At 49.7% G+C, this 22,644-nt stretch overlaps 3 protein-coding genes across 3 annotated transcripts; 2 read left to right on the top strand and 1 right to left on the bottom strand.

The window, feature by feature from the left end:
- Window positions 1-11,894: 11,894 nt before the first annotated feature.
- Window positions 11,895-14,373, top strand: P153DRAFT_36165 (uncharacterized protein). The gene is made up of 3 exons (XM_033667003.1): window positions 11,895-12,033; window positions 12,121-12,251; window positions 12,310-14,373. Exon 3 carries the CDS (start codon window positions 12,375-12,377, stop codon window positions 14,178-14,180), a length of 1,806 nt encoding a protein of 601 aa, XP_033522774.1. The 5' UTR covers window positions 11,895-12,033; window positions 12,121-12,251; window positions 12,310-12,374; the 3' UTR covers window positions 14,181-14,373.
- A 2,263-nt stretch (window positions 14,374-16,636) lies between these two features.
- On the top strand, window positions 16,637-17,272 carry P153DRAFT_262877 (uncharacterized protein; the record flags this gene model as incomplete). The annotated part of the gene is made up of 2 exons (XM_033662842.1): window positions 16,637-16,835; window positions 16,896-17,272. Coding segments are annotated over 2 exons (576 nt in total), but the record flags the coding sequence as incomplete, so codon positions are not given.
- Window positions 17,273-17,552: 280 nt separating this feature from the next.
- Window positions 17,553-18,139, bottom strand: P153DRAFT_293068 (uncharacterized protein; the record flags this gene model as incomplete). The annotated part of the gene is made up of 2 exons (XM_033663873.1): window positions 17,553-17,793; window positions 17,868-18,139. The coding sequence occupies 2 exons, from the start codon at window positions 18,137-18,139 to the stop codon at window positions 17,553-17,555; spliced, it is 513 nt and encodes a 170-aa protein (XP_033522772.1).
- Window positions 18,140-22,644: the final 4,505 nt, after the last annotated feature.

Below are 22,644 nucleotides of genomic sequence, written 5' to 3'. Positions count from 1 at the left end.
ACACGGCGTGCACGGCAGATGCAGCAGATGCAACGCTCTGTGACTGCAGTGCGACGGCCGTCCTCTGCGTTGCTAACAATCGACGTGTAGCGCGGGCCGTCTGCAACGACTCTTGCGCTGATTGACGTGAAGCCGCAGAGCTGCTTGACATGTCCGCAGTCCAATCAATATCCGCAGAAATCACTACGCCAGCATTGCCACCCCAAGTGACAACCTGCATGTGCTCACGTGCACCACCAGATCTCGCCTGGATTGAGCAGCCCCGAATCCTCTTGCAGCGGTTCAGGAACGATCCGACTGGTACCACTCCCGCCAGTTCTGGCGTCCTCACCACCAGCCCGGCGCCCTCGGTGCTTTGTCTGCCACTTGGACACCCCCAGCTCATCACGAGGATCGCAGATTGGCATGCTGGGTTGTTCTGCTCAACCATGGTCTGATTGGCCCTAGACCCAGGCTATTGTAAGCTTAGTGAGGCCGAATTGGTTATCCCAACATCGTGAAATGCTCCAGGGCTCAACATCAGCCAATTCAATGCTGCGGACGCATGAGCGTCTGCAGGCCAACACAAATTTTTATGCAGCATGCAAACGCCCAACGACAAGCAATCGCTGCACGTCGTTTTTTGCACAGCAGCCCATTAATCAACGCAGCCGCCGCCGACCTCGTTCTCGTCTCGTCATAATTTCTAAATTTCCGGCGTCTGCCAGGCCCACCTTAGGAACAGCTGACCATCTACCACGCCCTGGTCCTGGCACCCACCCCTCCACTCTGCAGCTCACCACTCCCCATTGAAGCCTACCAGCAGCTTGGGCCCTCTCCGTCGTGCCTGTCTACCTATTCCACACAGAGGCTCTATACACCTAGCTTCACTCGCCTCCAGTTTATCCTTGATCGTTGGCATGCCGACCTTCAAGCGTTTGTCCCTGGTCGGCAAACCATTGTGCATGTTTCAACGGCGCCGCTATGGTCGGCTACCAAGCTCCGGTAAGCCGGATGAACCACTGCTCGGTATGTATTATTACACGAGCAACCACAAAATGTGTGCCTTAGCACCGATCGAGCCAAACGTGCAGGAACCAACACACATCTTCAAATCGCTCATGACGCTGGCGTTGCCCTCTTCAATCGGCACTCCTCATGACCTCACTTCGTAATATTACACAGCACGTGCATCGTACACAAAGAGAACTTCCAAGCTCAGTTTCGTCGCTGAATTACGTTGATTTGATGTGTGAGAGCAGGTTTGTGCAAACGCCTACTGCAAAGCGCTCGCAACAAATACAACCGAGCACTTATAAATTCGGACTCGCTTTACGGATAGCCAAGCACTTGCTCTTCCTCGGACAGACCACCCATACGTCAACATGCAGTTCTGTGCCGTGCAGCCCGCCACAGTCACGTGACTTTAATCTCACCATCGCATATGCATGGCGATCTGGGCCAAGATCTCGAGGATTGACGACACCATCTCCCCTCAACATTTGGAACAACATCTCACTGGGCGTGATGTGCCTTGCCTAGCCCCTCACCGTCATACCCAATTGTATGACCAGATCAGCAGTCATAGATGTTTTGCAAAGACTGGTAGGTGTCTAACGTATTGTCTAGGCCATTGGCAAAACGCAGCAGGTGATGTTCAGAGCTGGATAGTTTCCATATACTATGCCGCGTCCGGATTGAGGGCATCAGAATACCTGAGGTCATCCAAGCTATGTCGGATTGCAGCAAATTCTGGAGCGCAAACCCTTTCCAGCGACACCGTCTAGACACAGAACGATAAGTGCAACGAAGCGTCCCACGCTGTCTCATATATGGTGGCGAAACAACCACACAAAGGATGGCTTGGGCGTCAACATCTCAGAGTTGGCTTGGTCCAAGGCCCAATCAATTTACCCGCTCACGATCTAATTGGCGACATGCGATACTGGAATCCAATGGCAAAACTGCGCTCACTGAATTCTCATACCGATCAAATTGATGGAGCTGCTGTCGCTTTTCCTAGCTTGGTCTTATTGCACACAAGCATACTCAAGCACAAAACGCAGTTCCACCCGATTATGCTGTCAAACGTATTCGAACGTTGTCTACCAGTGAAATGCCTCACGGATATGAGTTCCATCGCTTCAGCAGAACACCAGTGTACCTCGAGCTGTTGTACGCATGTCCGTATTTGCTTACCGACATCGGCCGAGTATTCCTTGTGCGTACATACAGGTGTCATGTCGGAAGCCGCTGCAAGACGGGTTCGTGTCTGCTCATGGTAAGGGCAAATTCTCCCCCTAGATACACAACCAGGATTACATCGAGGCCATACCTTGATTTGGAGTAATGTAAATCTGAACTCACCTTCCGCATTGGTCGTCGGCACCAAGGACTCAGCCTTGACATGGCCAAGAGCAGTAGGTTCTCGGAGCTACAACATCATGTATAGCGAAACTGATTATGGTCACAACAGAGGGTTGGAAGCGGACAATAGCGAATACAGCAACCGTCTATCTTTATACTGTGATCATTCCATACAGCAGATAGGCGACTCAAATGTTGCTTAGGCTGCACTACTTCAGGCTGGCATAAGATAGGCCTTCGGGACGATCATGCAAACGCTCTCGCTGGTGTCACTCTGGCGACCTCAGTACCTTGCAGGAATATCGAGGGTTATCTGTAGAGGGGTTATCGTTCAACCCGGTGGTACAACGGTTTCACAGACCATATTCCGTCCTTGATCCCAGATCATGCTTGCTAAAATACACAACAACGGGCATAATTAGTGTTGATCAATGTTGGAACACCAAGGTTGAGCTTGTTGTTGCGGCATTCTTTGTGTCCATACCAATAATTTCCATGGAACAGAGATTCTTGCACCTACCTGAAGAGACTCCCGGGAACGATTTTCTAGAATCTCTAAACCACTTCCTGTTCCCCCTTTTCTAAGTATATCTGGCGCAAACAGCAGTCGATAGTAAATAAGTACTTCGTACTTCACTGACCATCATCGTTCGATATTCTGCTCTACCACGTCGGATCATGTGTCTTCAGGGGCATATCGTTACTCGCACTCATGTCTCCATATCAAGCTCAAAATATCGAGGTCAGACCGCGGATGCGGCGTCTTGTTCATACTGAGCAGTTTTACTAGCGATTGCTTGCATACTCCCTCGATTTGCTGCAAGATTCAGCGCAAGGGCTTCTAGACTTCGTTGTGCAAGAAGTTGAGACAATAGCCTTTAGGGTTCGACATTTAAGGTGCAAAGGCTGTTACATTAACTGTCGTTGCTTGTACCCGCGTTGAAGCTTATCAATTGTATGTAGAGAACATCCTCTAGAACAGTGTTAGTTATGCGTGGGAATACTACATATGAATGAGAAGGGTGGTCACAATCTACATTCGAAGAACTAAACTTTGACCAATGGCTGTCCGGGCTCTCAAACATACGTGCTCACATTGGTATATCAAGTAGCTAGTTTTTGAGAGACCGTCATTCAGCTCTACTTCTTTATTACTGTGTATTGCATTGGTAGTGGTTGCCTGTAAATGGGTTAGATTTTATATCCTGTACTGCATCAGAAAATTTAACCGACTGGCGAGTACATATCATCTCCTCAACTCACGGGTGCTTGCAGGTACTTGAAAGTGGGCTTCCATACTCTTGCTAAAGAAAAGTTCAGTGCCAGACTATGTTAACGGAGAATACATAAAATTGGAGACACCAAACGTCTTCTACCAAATCAAGAGAATATGCGGTCGTACCAAAACACCGCGAATTTCCGACATGTATTTATCTAACGCGATCACTCAGTAAGAGGTAGGAAACAAGACTTTCTACATCGCCTAGAAAAGACGGTTTCAAATTCATGACATCCTAACTTTGAACTTGACTCGCAGGTAAACAGTCAAGTGTTACGACAGTTGGATTATGTTATCGATTTCAAGTTTTGGTCGATGTCTAAGAGAACGGAAACATCTTGGCTCTGCCAATACCGGCATTTATTCTACGTCTCGATGAGCAGAACCGTAATTTCTAACGCGACAGTTCATCATTGCGTACGAAACGGTGGGTTTCAACAGTAATATTTTGCCTTGAGAACATCTCAGCAATGTGACTAGAAAACACCAGACTTTTACTTTCAATCTATTGACTTCTACACAGTAAGGAAATTCGGTTGCAAAACGTCATGGACCTCGATAAAATCAGGCGGGTCCCATTCGGTGGAGTTGAAATTTGATTCAGTGGAGCGAATCCTGATGGTGAGGCTCGGAGCCCTATTTTGTCTCAAACCCACGTAAAGTCCTAACGATGATTGGCAGTTTCTAAGACATTACCTGGAGAGGAGTGTTTAGCACTACCTTGGAGCAGGGCTGCCTTACATTACCACTTTGAATACTTACCTATTATTAGTTGACACAACAACACACAATCTGTCGCACACGTATAAGACTCAGGGCTATCTGTTTGGTGTACTGTGTTGTCGTGTAGCACCTAGGACAGGCCCTGAGCCTCATTATCATGCATCGATCCACCAAATGAAATATTGACTCCACTGAACAGCGCCAGCCTGAAATTAAAAAGCGTCTGGGGTTAACAACTTATTTCCTCATCTTGTTAGGCCGCCATGATAACATCGTGTTGTCTCCAGTTGCCTTAGTGAGCCCACTGATTGCTCATCAATCACATCGACAACTTACATGTCAAAATGCGCAATAGTTCGATTGAGTTTCATGCACGTTCCGCCTATTCCCTTCTAATGCCATAGTCCGCTTCAAGGTACCCATGAGAAAGAGGTGCGATTCGAGATTCCGTTGGGATGTAGAGGAAAGTATCTCTAGCAAGTAGATAAGAACCTCCATAGAAAGCAACGTAAGAACAGAGAGTAGGTGTGGGACTTCAACTCCCAACGAACACACGAACAAACATCGCCGATGACATTGATAGCATTGACGGAAACAACTGTGGATATACCCATGACACATATGCATAATCAAACTGATGACTTGTCGCCTGTAGTTCCCGTCCTCTTATATCGTACACATCACTTCCATGCATGTGTGTCGCCTGATACGAGAAAGCGCTTTACTTGTGCCCGTCTTCAATATTCTAGAGGACTATGGACATAAGTCAGTCGTCTGTCTTATTTTGTTACGAATTTCTGCCGTGCTCTCACAAACTCTATCATCTACATTGTTGTACTAAATAGAAGAGACATTGAACACAGACACTGCAACACAACGTCGTGAAGGACTTTGTTTAAAGTACTAAGAGGTCCAATCAATCACATACGGACTGGAAATCCACCATAGAAGGGTTTGGTGTGATGGAGAATTAGCATTACGGCCTGGAAAATGGGTCTACGAGTGATAAAAGACACATACTTGATGACTTCCAAAGGAGTCTGATTCATGAATGCGGCTATTCCATATTACACGCCATTATTTGAACCTTCAGTTCAGGTACCCGTATGTTTACATATCGGTGTGCCATTGTGAGCATTTGGCCATCTTTGGAAGGCATTTATACGGATACGTGATTGTGTATAGCGGCCGTCAAATGAAACCGAGTAAACAACTTTTTTGTGAAAGTATCAACAACCCTGACTGAGTTCCTGCTTCCAGTATGAGCACACGTGCGCAAGGTACTGCCGCATCTTATTCTGCTGTTTTGTGCAATGTCTAAGACACAGCTAGAATATGATAAATCGTGTATGAGTAGGTGTCGGCTTTCTCTGAACCCACATCGACAATCGCATATTCACCTAAATACTTATGAGATATACATAGAAACCAGGGACTTCAGTTGACGGGAGTCCACTCAATATGTGGAGGCCAAGGGTAGTTATACAGAGTGAGTCTATTATATATAACACGTCGTTCAAACAGTAGAATAGGAATGAGTGTCTCTATCATGAGTTTGTACAGGCTTGATATCAACTCAAGAAACTCCATATTGTGAACTGGTCGCAGAAAGAGGTATCAACGGGCTGGAGTTCAGCATAACCAATTGAAAGAGTTCTTTCCTTGCAAGACTGAATACATTGGAAGCGTGCTTGGACATGTGACATATTGCTCCACAAGGTCACTAATTTCAATACTGTCCATGACGAGGCGGACCGGTGAACCATCTCAACAAAACAACGAACCACCCTATTCGACTCGGCATGTTATTCCGACGACAATTCTTTACGAACAAGGTTTTCCCTTGAGCCATGCTGATGAATATCGGTCTAAACATTTTTTGATAAGACTTTGCTTCACACGACAAAAGGCGAATTCCTGGATAAACCTCACAATACCTCAAGAAATCGTGAGGAGAAAGAGATCACGCTTGTGGAAATCCCTGCAGGGCGCCATTGCAGTGACTGGCCGCCCATGTCTCTGAGGTACATCACTATGCAGCTAGGCATCAGGTTATGTTTGTCTAGACTGTTCGAATGGTTCTCAGAGACCGAGTGTTTTACTAGTTAACACTGTGCCTCAGAGCGTCTCTTATATGCTCGTATCCATGTGTGCATCTCTCACTTGGTCGATTGCAGCGTAGTCTCGATGTGCCTCGCCAATGACCTCACAATTCATTCTACATTCAATCGAAGAAGCAAGAGACTTGTGCACAAAACAGATGCTTCGAGGTACCGGGACTTTGATTGAACTGTTCCATGTTTGTGTAAAGGAACTTTTGAGTCTTTACATAGGTGGTCAGAGCTTCAGAACACAATGTCATTAAGATGGTGTTGCCTCTTTCAAACCGAACGACGATTACTCGCTACATCATTCCCTGCATGTGGTTGCTACGAAGCAATGTGACCTGTCTGACCGCCTGGCCTTGGTATGGCAAAGGTATGCGCCGATATCTTGGATAACGACGTGACGAAGTGGTATAACAAGAAATCAAACACTATGCACATTCGCTCGAGATGATACATACTAGACTCTAGATCCAGAATTATTGAGTTTAGGTTGCTGCAAACTCACTCATAACTGGGGATGAACGGCAGGGCTGTAAACGGCGGGATCTGAACGGCATCTTGCGGCGGAAGGGCGGGTACCATGTAAACTCACGCAACTACGCCTCCTCCAAGTTTCGCCTTCGAGCTGGGGTCTCCCCCTGACGCCCCGCGGAGCATGTGCGAGTGAGTATCGTATCATAACTTGGACGTGGCAAGTTCAGCGCGGGAAGCCCGGAAACGCCAGATTGTTCTCTGCTCAATTCGGTTGGCAGATGATGAGTGACCTGGACTGACCGGATCTGCATGATCCTGCAGACACGCCCCCAGACATGTGTCAGTAACCGGAAGGATCATTAAGCGTCAAAACGCTGCCAGTGGAGATGTCGATCTATAGCAGGGGAAACGTGTAATATCGCTGCACCTGTTCAATCGGAATACCGGTTTCACGTATTTCTTAAATCTCCATACGTAGACGCGTTGCATTTTCCAGACACCGAAAGGTTTGCAGTGTTGGGAACGTGCAACACCATGTGATTTTGAGAGAAGAACAAAGGGACCGGAATAGTCGACTGCGCTCGCGGTAGTACGCATCTGGCGTCTTGAAACATTGTAGAGTGTAGTATTGTTCTACTAACACAGGTTCTGCTTGCGTCAATCATGTTGAATGGATTGTCCCATGATCAGTTGGAGACAGCGCTAGTGATATTCAAACAAGAAGAGGCTCTATGGTTATAGTTGACTTGACAGGTCTTTCAATAGAAGCCGTTGAAGAAACAGTTGGCTGGCAGCTCGCTACTATCCAAGCGGTCAACGAGTCGCGCGGGAGGACAAACCGTTAAGCCGTGGGATCTGGCTGAGTCAAGGGATTTTGCGTCTGAAGTCATGGGGTTCCTTCAGACGCAGGTCCATGAATGTCAACACGTACGGGCGTGCATACAGGCTCAGCATGGATCGTCAGACGAGGTGTTCAAGAGAGTGTTGCTGGACGTTGAAAGAGATTGTCGGCAACTCTCGGCGGTCTGGCTAGCTTTTAGTTTACGAGGTATCGCGCAAGCAGCTAGCAGTGGCAATATACTTTGGGGGCTGCGTGCTAAGCCTAAAATGGACACAGTTATGGACGTTTGTGGGGCACTCTTAGATAGTGAGCGTCAGGAAGACATGGGCCGACCCAGTCAGAATGATGCGCAACAGGTCAGATGTCGTGAAACTGCGAATGAGGATGTTCAGCCACTTCTGTACATGTTGCTGCAGCTAGCAGGGTAGGCGTTTTTGGAAAGCCCCGAACGTGTCCTTTATTCTCCTCAACATGACCCTGGTAATTCTCCGAGATGTTTCAAATGAGACATAGAAACTTCCCCAATATCGTCAGCTAAGTGATTGTCGTCGCTATGTCCACTGACTGATCTCAGGTAGCGGCCCGTGGTTACACTTTCAATTACAGAGGAGCGGCCCGCCACTATGAGCACGGTAAACATCTGATGGTTCGTTGAGTCACTGGAGTTCTCAGGTTCGTCTTGGTGCTTGAGAAGCGGCTGACAGAAAACAAAATGTAATCTTAATCGTGAGGTAGCAGCTAACAAATATCAATCAGTTGAGGTCGCATAAGCATGCCGTTATTGTCCGCTCAGCTTGGCGATCTACTGTCACATCACCACAACGTGAGATGTGACATGACTTGTCATCGCATCACTTCACCAATTTCAGTTCCATCGTTGTCTCAGCGCGAGATGAACGATGCCACCTCTGAGAAATGGACAAGCTATGCACTAGTAGGAAGTCTGGAATACGAATATGAGCTAGGCCTGGTATAGGAATGTGATTGTCCCATTGTGGTATCACTTTGCCTCCGATACCTGCCAAGCATGAGTGCTTCATAATGAGAGACCGAGGAAGCAACGGAACCAAGCCAGGTGCCAGTCTAACATTATCAAAATTGCCATTCGGTTACGAGACCAACATCAAGCGCCAGAGACTGGTAAAGCAGCTGGTGGAAGCCTCTCGGCAAGTCGAAATACCGGGAGACGGGAACTGCAAAATTCAACTTGATAAGCCAAGACAATAACTAACACCAAGCAGAAAACGCTACACAAACCATGGGTCTATGTGTGCAAGGCTAAGGTGGGGTTTTGGTTAGCCAAAGATCATTCCCTTATGTGTTTGGTGTTGGGTGGTCTTGAGGGTTCATTGAGGAAACTTATTTCCCGGTATCTTTACTTGCCGAGAGAGGGCCAGGATGGTGAGGAGTGTTTCATAATCCAGACACCATCGTAGAATTACGATGAGCGGTTCCAAGCGCCAAGAGTGTTATTGTTAGGGGCCTCAAGGATGCTGGGTGTGGGAAACAGAGGGGTCGTCGTGGCTATCACTGTGAGAACTACACTGTGGTCTCCTGAATCGGGCCGGGGTTTTGACGTCCAGAGCTAATATTGTAGTATGGGCAAGCTCTGCAGCTGACGTGCAGAATCATCACATCAATGATGTTGTGCTGACAGCTTGAGAGCTGTGTATTTGTGTAGCGAAAACTGCTCGCCAAAGTCGTAGAGTTGGCTCCTGTGATTGTCAGAAAATCCCGGAATGGCGATTGAATTCGGATCGGTATTGTTGACTCCTTATGTGGAGCTGTAGAAAGTGTCCTAGATGCAAAACATGATGTCTGCTCAATTCGTTGAGAAATACTTGTTAGCGCAGTAAAAGAGCACTGATAGTTTACAATATTGTGAGAATCACTTCACTGTTAATATCTCAGACCACCGAAGAACATGAGCTTCATATCTGAGTAGCAAGTCGCAAAAGACATGGTGGAGGAGGGTGAATGTAAAACAGGTTGAGCCTTGAGACCACGACGCTTTTCACCTTGTTGTTTGTGAGTTACACCCAGATTACAAGGTAGCCACGATAGGAACCACTTTGTGCGTGACTGGCGGCATACAAGCCTGCACAAGCCCTATATAGGCATCTGTTAAGACAATCATCAGCAGCGATGTTTCTGACACGAGGCGACCCTGGCGAGCGCGAACCCAAGGTTAAGTTGCGGCAACGTTTGTTTAGAACCATACGAGGTTGTGGCTTGACTTGCCCAGGCCGAGTGTCAAAGGCGTAGGTTATCACAACGTTGGTATTCTTCGCTACCGAGGCCCATGATAATCATTGCCGACTTTTGGACGGTTTTTGCGCAAGAGATTGACATCTCTTTGTCACAAAAGCCAGTGCGCTGAAGTGGAAATAACAGCCTACCCTTACCAGATCAGTAAAGCGAGGATCTTCAGCTAGAGCTGAAAGGGAAGCATTGCGCGAGTCGTAGAGCTTCCAGTCGATCCGTCCGCCTTAGCAGGCAGCCCACTTCAATAGTGTGAGTTTCGGCGTGATTCGCGACAACCACGTCATAATAGACCGCTGACTGTATTTCTGAACGACGAGTGGATGAGATTGACAATGAATTTGCAAGGTCTGATCCATGCCATTTTGCGCTCCAAGAATTCGGCACAACAAGCAACTGGATTTATGCAACAAACATGCGCGGTGTTGCTGCAGCTATGAGGCGTGCTGTTATCACATACCTAGGTATCAACAGCGTCGTCATTCCATGGCCCCACACCAACCTGCCTGTCGTGCCTGAGCCAGCCATGTTCTGAGCGTGTCGGCTGAAGAGGGCAGCCATGTGGGTGGAGGCTGAAGTAGACGCGAGTTGCGCAAGGCAGATGGGCGCAGGGAGACACGTTGGGACTCCTGAACATTGCACTGATGGCGATTCTAGCAGCCCCCAGGCAAATCATCGGGTTACGATGTGCTGAATGCCCTGCAATTCTCGGCTTCGGATGATGTGTGACGGGACGCGCATGATCCTCGGCAGGGTTACGGGCAAGCATGGCGGGGCTAGGCCATATACGGGCAGTGAGTTTCAAGCGCCGTGCGATGGTACATGGCAAAAGGTACACTGAGGTTCCAAATGACACCAGATTTGCTCGCAGAACAATAGCATAATCCGCCCCCCATACTTCACGTTATGGTTTTGGCGCGTGAGAGGAGTTTGCGCGGAAGAGGAAGCTTGTCAGTGGCCGGGCGCAAGGTGCGAGCCCATGAAACATGGTGCACCATCCCGTATCCGCGAATTAGGCTTGTCTCCTCTCGCCGAGAACGCTTGGCCGGGAACGGATACACATCCCAGCTCACCATACTGGAGTGCTGAGGGCTGTTGCGGCGTCTTCCCCTTGGCGGACTCCGCTTCTCTCAATCAATCGTTGAACTGGCTTCGGTCGGGCCTGCTGGGAGGCCATGCCGTACAGCCACGGCACTCTCCAAATTGCTGAACACCTACTTGCCCATGCCCGCGCAATTGGCACCCAACCACAACGTCGCCAAACCGTGGTTCCTGAGGACAGACCATGACGCCGTCGGAGATTTCAGCGCCTGCCTCTGCTGCGGCCGCCGTCCAGGAACGTGAAGCTTGCTGTGCTAACCGTCAACCCGCCCTGGCAGGCGGAGTCATGACAGACTAGCCGGCGACCATCGTGCGGTGGTGGACGGTGGGGAGCGTGCAGGGTGCGTCCCTTGTATGCGTCGATCGTCTCATGGGCCAGAACCAGAACCCGTGAACGGGCAAACGGGGCTAGGAAAGTGTCCATCTCTGCAGCGGTGCCTCATATCCAAAGTCTCCCTAGTACGATGCTCAGCAGGGGGTCATCGTTACGCTACAACTGTCCCGCTGTCCGTATCTAGCGTATCATGGGCTCAGACCTGCAATCCTCTCTAACCACCTCACTACGTACTGCCTTCGTCTTCTGTCGCAGCCGTGCATATGCTCCTTGCGCTTGACTTGCCCTCTCCAAGTGTCGTCGGTTTTCTCCGAACGGCCCAGTCCTCCCCACATAGCGCCTCCATCCACGAGGCCGGTATATGCCTGCTCGTGGATACAGCCGTTGCTGTTATTTCCTTTAATATCATTCCAGGGACCCGCGGACCTTCACATCCTGGCCACTGAGTAATTCACCCCCGCAGCAATACCAACCCCAACTATACTTCTACTCGTCCCTAGCATCACATATCGCTATTTTCTGGCAATGTACATCGACTGATATCGTTGTTTTTACCTGCTGTCCCGTAAGTATGCCCCATCGTCCTTTCCCAACCCCATGCAAGTGCGTTGGCCATTGCAACTGTTACAGCGGTAACTGATTGGTCTTATAGACTGCCTACAAATTCGACGACAAACACCAATCGAATCTCACTTTAATCCTGCGAGAGCATTGCCTCGAACTTTGTCTCCATCCTTCAACCAATGCCAAACTGACTGAGTGACTTGAACTCCAATCATACAGGTGAGTTCACTTACTGAATAAACCTTCTCCGTCAAATTTCTTGCTGATCAAATTACAGTTGTTCCGTTACCAGTAAAGCGCCTACAAATCCCTAGTTTTCGTCGTCTGCATCACCGTTTCTCCATGTTGCAAGGTATAAGGACACCGACTTTGACGATGCCATCTTTCGGACACGATGTGTCCCAAAGTGGTGTTCACAAGGTGGAAGGCTACGGTGAGGGAGACTCATGGAACTGGTCCCAGAATTCGAGCACGCCCCAACCATCGTATCCCAATATCTTTGACCCTTCTATGTACACCAACTTCGCATCTCATCTCCAACCACCAACGCGCACACAACCTCGCCATCATTCGATCGCTACCTCACATGTACTTCCAGCGGGTACTGCTACACCACCGCCTCCACGGCCCCAAATAGCGGGGAATATGGTTAAAGCGCAACCCGCTTTCAAACCCACTTGGCAAGGCTTTCTGGATACAACAAAGGACGCTATGACTGTTGTTGAGGCTTCCCTCCAGGGACGACTCAGCCATATCAGCCGACGACCCCACGACAAGGAACGAGCCGAAATGCTTACCTCGGGCACTGTCCTTGTGTACGAAGAAAACGCGTCTGGGATTAAGCGCTGGACTGACGCTGTGCACTGGTCTCCAAGCCGGGTTATGAACAACTGTCTGATATACCGTCAGCTCGTACGAGCACTCAAGCCTGAGGAGAAGAAGACAGCACTAAATCCATCTTGCGGCACCAAACGAAAGCGCAAAGAGAGTGCCGGAACTTCTGTGACCAAGACTGGGGAAAACGTCAACACGTCTGAAGACGAATACGAAAACCCTCCATTCGACAGCCCTTTCGCTGCCGATGCAGAGACTGCAAGCAAAGTCTACGCCAACTTCGCCCAAAGTCTCACTCCGGACCAGCAGAGGCGCTTCTGTGGGTCACTTATCGACAGTTACGAGTTTAAGGAAGGTGGCTTGATGAAGAAGACCATCTCCGTCAAGTACCAGGGCACCCACCATCATGTCATCTCCTACTACAGTCTCGAAGACGTTGTCAGCGGAAAATTGAAGCGACCATTCCAGGATCCAAAACTGGCCGATATTCATCCCAGACCAGAGCTTCTCACCGGCTGGAAGGTCAGTCTCGAAGATGAAGAAAGTAAAGATATGCCTCTTATTGCAGGCTATCCTCAACACATCCAGCCCAGTCATCTCCAACACCATGCTATTGGAGCCACGCAAGTAGTGGGCGTCCATGGATTAGTTCAGGGCCACGCTCCACTCCATTTGCACGTGCCAGAATACTGGCACGGTGCTCAGGTGCACCAATATGCACCAAGCCATCACAGCCCACAGCATTACTCTTCCCCACAGACAACCGCGCCTCAGTACACAGCATCGCAACCTGCCCACCAATACCCCGTTCAGCAACCACCCGCTCAGGCTTATCCCGCACAGCAGCCTTCTACTCAGCAATATGCTAAACCTCCCTCGCCTCAACATTATCCATCTCCACGATCTTCCAGTCCTCAGTTTCCGACTCAGTCGACTGCGCCCCCGCAGTATGCTCCTCAGTCGCAGCCCGCGCGACAATATCCATTTGATCAACCGCAAACGGTTCCCGCATCCCATTATTCTCAACATGTATCGGCTGCCCAGTACCCAGCTTCTCACCATGCTCAAGTCACGTCACCTACTCAATATGCTGCGCCTCAAACTGCGACATTCGATGTCCCCGTCCCGGTTCCACAAACCTCAACGTCAACTCGACAGCCTAGCCAAGGTTCTGTACCACCGAGTGATTCGCACAGAAGGGCATCAGCCCCCGTATTGCAGCCTTACAGTCCACAATACCACGCTGTACCGCACCCTCAATCTTACTATGTAACCGACCAAAAGTATGCACCCAACCCTCAACATGGGTACTAGGCTATCACATATTGCGACATTTCTTTTCAATACACCATATATCGAACATATACGAAGGGCAATGCGGCGAATGGTTTTGCTTGCGATACCCCTAGGCATGGATCTCATTAGGCGAAGGTGGCATCCTTTTTCGTATCTCAATGGCTTTGAGACAGCCGCTTATTGTTAATATGCTACACGCTCTTTGGTTTTTCCTAACGATCATTTTCACTTCTCTTGACGCAATGTCTGCTCATTCCAAGAACCCACGAAAAGTAACACTTTATGTACAGAATACCCCCGTGAACTTCGTGGACTTTTCTTATCTTGCTTATATCGTCTACACAACCCTACATACCCGTGTACTATTATCTACATCCATGTACCTCATAGTGTAATTCTTCACATGCACATTTGCATGGTACCAGTCGAGCTTTTTCGTCTCAAACTTGATTTTGCAATGATCGTGTTTCTTCATTTATTCGCTCACGTGAACAGTACAAAACACCCAAACCAAAGCATTCCATTTTTTGTCACAAAGGGTTGTGTCCGCGGGCAAAAAGCGTATGTGAGGGAGCCGTCTATCGGATTGGCTGTGAGTTTGAATATACGAGGTTACCAATCCTGCCAACACTATCGCATAAGCTAGTATATTCCAGGATATGTTGCTCTCGACATCTATGCACATCGATGAGAGGTGACGAGTGACATGGGGATTCAAGATGAGACGAGACCCCATGTAACTCTGATCACAGGGCTATTTTTTACCTTGCAAGAATAGGTGGACTTCCAAACATGTTTCCGGATTGAATTGATGATCGATCACATGCATCATTTTGTCGATGCTATTGACGTAGTTCGGATAGCGTCACGTGCTACATAGCCTGGCCTGTTTGCGACTCTGGCGTCTTTCCCATTTCCCTTACACTAACAGCAAATCTCAAGGTAAACCAGGTATTCTGCGTTCATTTCTGGACTGCAATAGCTCAGCTCAGCAGGACATTCACAAGGCGTCGACGCCATTTGCTCAGCCTTGGGTCGTGAATTCCGTATTGGATGATGCATCCACGAACATCCGATCTTTATCGATGCTAATATGTCCCTCGTACCATTCTTACTATCGTACCACTTTTCAGTCGACTTTCGAGGCGTCGTAGATTATCTCAGATCCTTGCAAGCCACATGCAGAGGACAGGATACGAGGTGCTGACGTCACCCTCGTTCATGGTTCTGTGCTAGTTCGCACTTGGGGAAGATCCCTGGTCGAAACCGTGGTATGGTTTGCGATCTGTCAGGAACAGCATTTGGAACCTTATCCAGCATGCTGAGAGCGAGCGTCCGTGGTAGTGTGCAGGCACTGGCGTCAGTTCGGCTCGCCTGTGGAAACTCCGGGGGCATCGCGAGGCTGCGAAATACTCACACTCCTACCTTGGCAGTCTTGGTTCTTCGTCGCTCGAAATCGAAACCATAGCTGTCTTATCATTAACTGGGTTGTTATTCGTTCTTGACTCAGTGAACTCAGGTTCAAGTTCAAGTTCAAGGACGGAATCGATATGCGCAGGGAATATTTCGTTTATCAAAGTTATCAGCTGAAACGCGACTGCGTCACGCACTACGTGGATCCTTGGATGTTCCTGGACACGTGTCTGAGCATTCACTGTCTACCAAGAAAAACGTGCTTGCAAGTCTACTGGATGTCCAGTTGTTGTCTGAACGCTTCGTTGCGCGTTTTCTGACTTCGTCAAAGAACCGTTACGTCAATCGTAGATTTTTCAGTCGCTCGATTTGCGCTAATATTTTGTAAAGTATTCCGAAGGCCATGAAACTAAATAGAAGTGTGTTTTGGTTGAATGATTCGAGAGCCCTGTTGAAGCAGTGCGATCAATTGATCCGTAGGGGAGTGGTTGGGAAGTGGTTGGGGATGAAGCGCCATCCTCAACATTACCGCGATCGCATCTATCGTCGAGTCGACGAAACTGTTTCTACACGTCTTCATGTCCTGCTACTGGTGGGCGCATTGACTGCACGTCCCTTGTTCACCTCTACATCAATTCTGAAGACTCATCCGACCTGGCACGGGCCGCTCTCCGAGAGCTCGTCTTTGAGATCCAACAGAGGAGAGCGTGTGCGACCAGCATACTGCCAAAATGCCACCAAAGCGTCGCAGACCTTCTTTGCCAACATTATCCCCAGAGCCCAAGAAGCGTGTCACACGCTCTTCAACAAGACAAAATCCGTCGACGGAACAAGGTCCAAAAGGCGATTCTCCTGTAGCAAAGCCAAGCACCTCGAGAGCAAAGAGCCAGCTCAAATCAACCAAACACGTCACTACGACGACTCCGAAACCCAGTGATGCAAGTGATAACATCGAGTCTAATCCCGTCAAACAAATCGAGCCCACCCTACCCAACAACATCACAACCCTCACCATCACCTCAACACTTGTGAAAAAACCAATACAATGCCAGCGTTACAAATGTTCCAACCCGTCAACACCGGACTCATTAGACACACTGATCTTCACCCACGGTGCCGGTGGCACACTCTCCGCTCCCGCAGTCGTGAACTTCTGCGCCGGCTTCTCCTCCTCCCTGCCCGTCTTCGCGTTCCAGGGCTCCTCGAACCTTCCCGCGAGGGTGCAAGCATTCCACGAGTGTATATCGCATATCCGAACCTGTGAGCAGGAGAATGCAGACGCAAAGCCCCGAACAAATAAGAGGAAGATAGGCGCTCGAGGGCTTCTCATCGGAGGCAGAAGTATGGGTGCGCGCGCCGCTGTTATGGCCGCCACGTCTTTTCTCACAGAAACCATCGAAGAGACAGATGAAAGACCAAAGGTACGGCTTATTCTTGTTTCCTACCCGCTCAAAGGACCGAAAGGCATCCGGGATGAGATTCTACTGGATTTATCAGAGGACGTGGATGTCCTGTTTATCATAGGGGAGAGAGATGCCATGTGTCCGTTGGATCCGCTGGAGGATGTGAGAGGGAAGATGGCGGCAGTGTCGCAGCTTGTTGTTGTGAGGGGTGCGGATCATGGGATGTGTGTTAGGGGGAAAGATAGGGAGAGGGAGGTGGGCGAGGAGACGGGACAGGTAGCTGCAAGATGGGTGAAAGAGGGGATGAGCGGAGAGGTGGTGTATGTTGGGGGAAAAGGGTAGGACCGGAGGTCCTCAGGGTGTGATGGGAGAGCAAGGAGCGAGGTTACATGAGTACATGGAGATCTTAAAAGCGTGATAGAAGTTCAGATGATCATCACAAAGTGTATTGAAGGACTCCTAGAACGCCTGTCTCTAACCTAAACGCATCTCCAGATGCTGGTATCGTAGTCGTCAAAACGCCCACTATGCAGGCATGATCATCGCAAGTGTACATCATAGAAGTCCTCAATTCCTACTCCTCCCTCGAAATCACAACTCCCTCGTCCCACTCCTCCCCGGCATCCAGAACGCCACCAAACTCGGCAGCCAAAGCCAACTCGTCATTGGCGCTCAGAATACCTTTGATGTCGCCCGAACCGATCTCTTCATAAACAGCAGTGATACCGCAAATGCGGCACACGCGCGCAACAGACGCCATCATCACCAAACCGAGCATGGCGAACGGTCCCACTGCAGTGAGCTGAGAGAACTGGCTTCAACACAATTAGCATTTGTCGTAACTATGTCGAAGAGCCAAAGAAAATTAGATTGGAGGAACAACACTTACTAGTACCACTGATGGATATACTTCTCGTCCCAGAACGTCAACCTGGCGGCAATCTTCTCCGGGCGCTCGCTCTTCTTGCCGGTCTCCACTTCCGAGAGCAAGAGGCCGAGCTGCTTTCGGAACTGGTGTAGGCTCTTCCACCAGTGGGAGCGACGGTGCTGGTTGCTGTTGCGCGCGAAGAGCTTATTGAGCAACTCAAGGATATCGAGAAGCATCGCCTTGTCGTTCTGGGTGGCGGCGAGGAGAGCGGTCGCGGGGATTGGAGCAGGCATTTTGGTGACAGACTCGAAGTATTTCACAGCCATGGTTATATATAGTTGAAGGATTATATGGAGGTTTATGTGTTGGCAGAGTGGCAGCGTGAAGGGTCCTGAAGGCTTCTGGGTAGGTGATGAGCCGTTGGATGTGGGGTCGCGAAAATATTGAGGTGCTGTTGGTTGCCGTGTGCGGAAGCGGAAGATGTGCGTATGCGGCGATTGGAGGAGCTTCTGATTGTGATGGGTTTTCCGAAGTGAGCAGCGTGCCGTCAGAGTGCTGAACTTCCCGGCGTTGGGTTGGTTGTAGTGTTGATAGTGGACGAGACAGTCAGTCGCATGCCTTGGGAGGTGGGGGACGAAAATATCTGCGCTTCTGGGGAATGATGAAGGTGAAGAGGGGAGACGCGTTGATGACGCAGCGTGAAAGCAAAGACTCGAGAGATGCGACTTGATGTCCTTATTACTTGACACACGTTACGTCGTTTATATCAACAACGAACGAACAGATCCCGATTAAGTCTATGCCCTCTTCCTTATCCTCTCTGATAGATAAAGACGTATTTGAGAAGTGAATGTTGAATTTGTGATGTTCAGGAGAGGATCGCGAATAACGCGTGGAAAGCGGCGGTGAAAATTCTGACAGCACGGGGGCAGCAGCGTTACCTTCCCCCTTTCTTGCAATCCCGATTCGAGTTATGCTCAGCTCACTCTTCTCATTCTGATGTGAGATGTTGATAGTACTGTGTAACAATACAGAGGCGAGAAGCCCTTTACGCGTTGCTTTTGGTGACGCAGTGGTGCGTGAGATCGACGTATGATCTGTAGCGAGTATCACAAGGCTCAGTCGTACCAAAACCAAGACGCTGAGGCTGTAGCTATCCAGTCTCGTGGGTTGCGAATCTTTGGACTGATGTCGCGTGCCGTGTGATTGAGACTAGTGGGGATTGGAGATCGGACTAGGGTTGTCGAAAGTTGCACTCCTCGCTCGTCGAAAAATGATGCCAAGTCCCTCGACCTAACTTGAGTCGATGAATCGTTGTGTCATCAAGCTCGACCTTGTGATCCCGAGAGTTGTATCACTTTTGTCACGATGTTTCCATATCGTACAATGGGCTGCAACGTATGTGGTAGACCCGGAGATGTTGGCGGCCTTTCAATGTCCCCTGGCTTCGCTTGAGCTTTCGTGAGCGGCTGCACCCTACCACCCGACACCACATCGACAACTCATCTGCCAACATCCGTCTCCCGGTCTGCATAGTCCGCAAGCATGAAAATGAACGAGGAAAATCGTATAGGGGAGGAGCGACCGGGCTACTCAGGTTGTCTTGCGGAGACATTTGCAACTGATTGATCCTCCCTTCATAAACCACCCTTGCTTCCGCTTTCGCACGAAGGTCAGTCGCGTCATAAGGTATGCGAATAGTATCTTCGTGCTCTTGACGACCTTGCGAGAACGCATAAGGAGTAATGAGGCCTGTGGCGTCGCGGAGACGACACGCTGTGGAGCAGACTCGATACCTCTAAGCTGCCACACCTGCTGCTTCTTGCACGCAAATATCGATTATGGCAAGAACACTCGTCCTGATGGACACTACAGGCTCTGGACACTATAGGCTCTGGGAAGTGCCATTCCGCGAAGACGGCCCCGAACAGCTCTGGCTATATTGCGGAGCTGGCCTCTACATCCGACGGAGAAGCACAACCTGCGCAGACAGACAAGGTGGGAAATGAGTGCTCGCTTGCCATGTTTGTGACATTCTCGCTCACAGTCAATGCTTTTCGGACAGCAGCGTCTCGTTTGCCTGACTTTTCTAGGACGCGTCTTCGTCGCACAACGAAGGCGGGGGGCGGCGAAGACCCGACCGAACAACAAACAAAACGACACGCTCGATGTCTCGAACCGTCTGTCAGCAATGAAACCTCTGGCTATTAGCCTATGATCGTCATATCCCAGCTACTGCACGCAGGAACTGCATGCCGCCCCAATATGCTGCGCGAGCGGCTCGACACCTTTCGAAAGCGACTACAGCCAAGGCGGCAGCCGGGCTAGGAAAGCCATGATACAGTTCCATATGCAACATGCCTTGGTATGCAGAACAAAGGGCATGTTGCGATGGTGGACGACACGTTGGCCCTCCCAAATTCTCGAGGGGTACCACAGTGATCGTACTGTATCTCAGACACACGATCATCTACAAGGGAGGAACAGTAGTCATGATGAGAGAAGCGATACCGAGCACAATGGACTGTGGACCACGTCAGACTCGTAATACCGGATTGAGTCTTTGGATTTTCCGCGAATTGGTGCTCTCATGTGAGCATATGCAATGACTTTCAGTCATTCAAGAGCGTTTAAAATGCATCTTCCTGCCTCTGTCTATGTCGAGGTTGCATAGACCGTGCAAATGTCTGAGACCTCTCTGGAGCGACACCAAGTTGCGACGCGTACTCAGGTCAAAACACAAACAGAACGGCGAAGATAGCGATATCTCTGCGGAAAAGGTGGGTCGATTGCTGACGAGGCGCACATTCTCATGGCCTGTTTCGACTTAACAGGGCTCCGGTATAGGAAGATTACTCGACTGTCTTCTGGGAGTGGTTGCAAAATGCATATGCAGCACTTCGGCAAGATAATCTTTGATACCATGTTCCGAGTATGATACGACTAAGGATGCTGGGAGCTGTGGCTTCTGATTTTTTGCCTCTCACTACTCGATGATCGAGCGAGCTGTGTTCGACTCTTGCGATCAGCGGGTGCATCAACGGCTGACATCATGGCACCGTACATTGACCAACGCCTTAGAAGACACTAACAAGCTGCAATGTGGTTTCATGCCGTTCGTAAGGCACGGCCAAAGCATGCTGGTAGCCCAAAACCTACTATCCCGTCCGACACAACTCGAAACGTACCGGACCTTTGATCGACATATCAAAAGAGCACGGGATTTCAAAGCTTGCTGCAACAAGCCTTTACGGGTACCCGTTGCGAGCTTCCTACGGCAGGATCGCCGCCAAGGTCCGTTTGTGCATGAGCGTGTACATTTTCGATGTCGTGTCTAGCTCCGGGGCAGCACATTCGATTTGTAACGGTATTTTCTTGGGACCTAAGAAAGCCGGTATCAGTCGGTGTTCGATAGCGCGACTGGCGGTCCGATTCAAGGCGCGTTCCTGTTAGGCCAAGCTACTGGATTACCGGCTTGCATATCGACACCAACGTCAATACGTCATGAAACGATTCTTGCACGGCAGGACAAGGGGTTCGTTTGGAAAGGACTTGATGATATCTTCTCATCCCGCTCCGTATATCACGGAAATAGCCGGAGACTTGCGCGCTTCCAACACGGCATGCTGAAGGCGACTAGGCGTAGTGGAGAAACATGACCTTAGTTCGTTGGTAGCCTTTATACCTCCTGGATTGCTTTTCGAATACGATACAGCTTGTGTTGCACGAGTAGCATTCAATGAACCGAAGATCAAGCGTGTCGTCTTCCACCAAACAGTCTCGTGTTCACCTTTCCAATAGCCTGGATTGCCTCGGTCAGACCACACAGCCCGTCGGATCGCCTGGACTTGGGAAGAATTTTCTGGTTCTCATCGCCTACTTTCGCCGGCAAGATCGTCCTAGAGGTTGCGACGGGTTGGAGCAACCGATTTGGGTTGACGTCCGAATGCATCTTGGCCAGCTACCACCATCCAATACGCCTACTTTGTACGAGAAGAGATATCCATGACATCCGGCAAGTCGTTGTGGGCACCACTATGGGTCTCGCTAAACAGAGCCATCGATGTATCGAAGTAGGTGTTGGTCTGCCTTTGAACGTCCCTCACTGTCGAGGAACTATCAAGCAGAGGCTTACAACGCGAGCCGTTGTAAGCTTGAAGCTCCAAGCGCTCAAGAGCATTACCAGAAATCACTTCTTGTCCCAAGATGGTATGCAGACGCCATCACTGTCGTCTGTCTCTGGGGGGTGTCTTTCGAAAGTCTGATCTTGTGGCCCTTATTTTTGATGTCGAGCGATCGAGAAGGATTCTAGCATTCGTAACTCGGGTCGCGTTGACTTGTGTCACACATACCCGTTATCAGGTTTTCGCGGTTGCGTAACGGAAGCGGGGTGGGATGCGTAGAAGGAGAAGGAGCAAACGTGTCGCGCTGCAGGAGTAGTTGCAGCCGTGATATCTGTCCAGCATTATCGGTGTCAGCAGAGAGCTTTTATCATTCCGGAGCAGTTGTTCGCATTCAAACTACCTTTTAAGTTGGCGCGAGGTACTGGGATGTCAAGCTCACCCCGCCTTCGATGATGGTGGCTGTGGGACGCAGAAGAAGTGTAGAGATCTGCTCAAGAGGCTCTTAACGCATACCATAGAAGGCCATCGCGTGTTGTATATGCTGTTGTCTGGGTCAAAGAGGTAGTGCTGCGGAGGAGCTTGCCTTCGCCGTTGAGCAAACAGAACCCCCTGCGCGTAGCAATCATAGGGCGCACGCCGGAGAGGCCCAACACGGAATCCTGGCTTGGAAAGTC

Source organism: Dothidotthia symphoricarpi (assembly GCF_010015815.1).
Source record: "Dothidotthia symphoricarpi CBS 119687 unplaced genomic scaffold P153scaffold_12, whole genome shotgun sequence".
Lineage (NCBI taxonomy): Eukaryota > Fungi > Ascomycota > Dothideomycetes > Pleosporales > Dothidotthiaceae > Dothidotthia > Dothidotthia symphoricarpi.
This window is presented reverse-complemented; position numbering and strand designations above follow the sequence as displayed.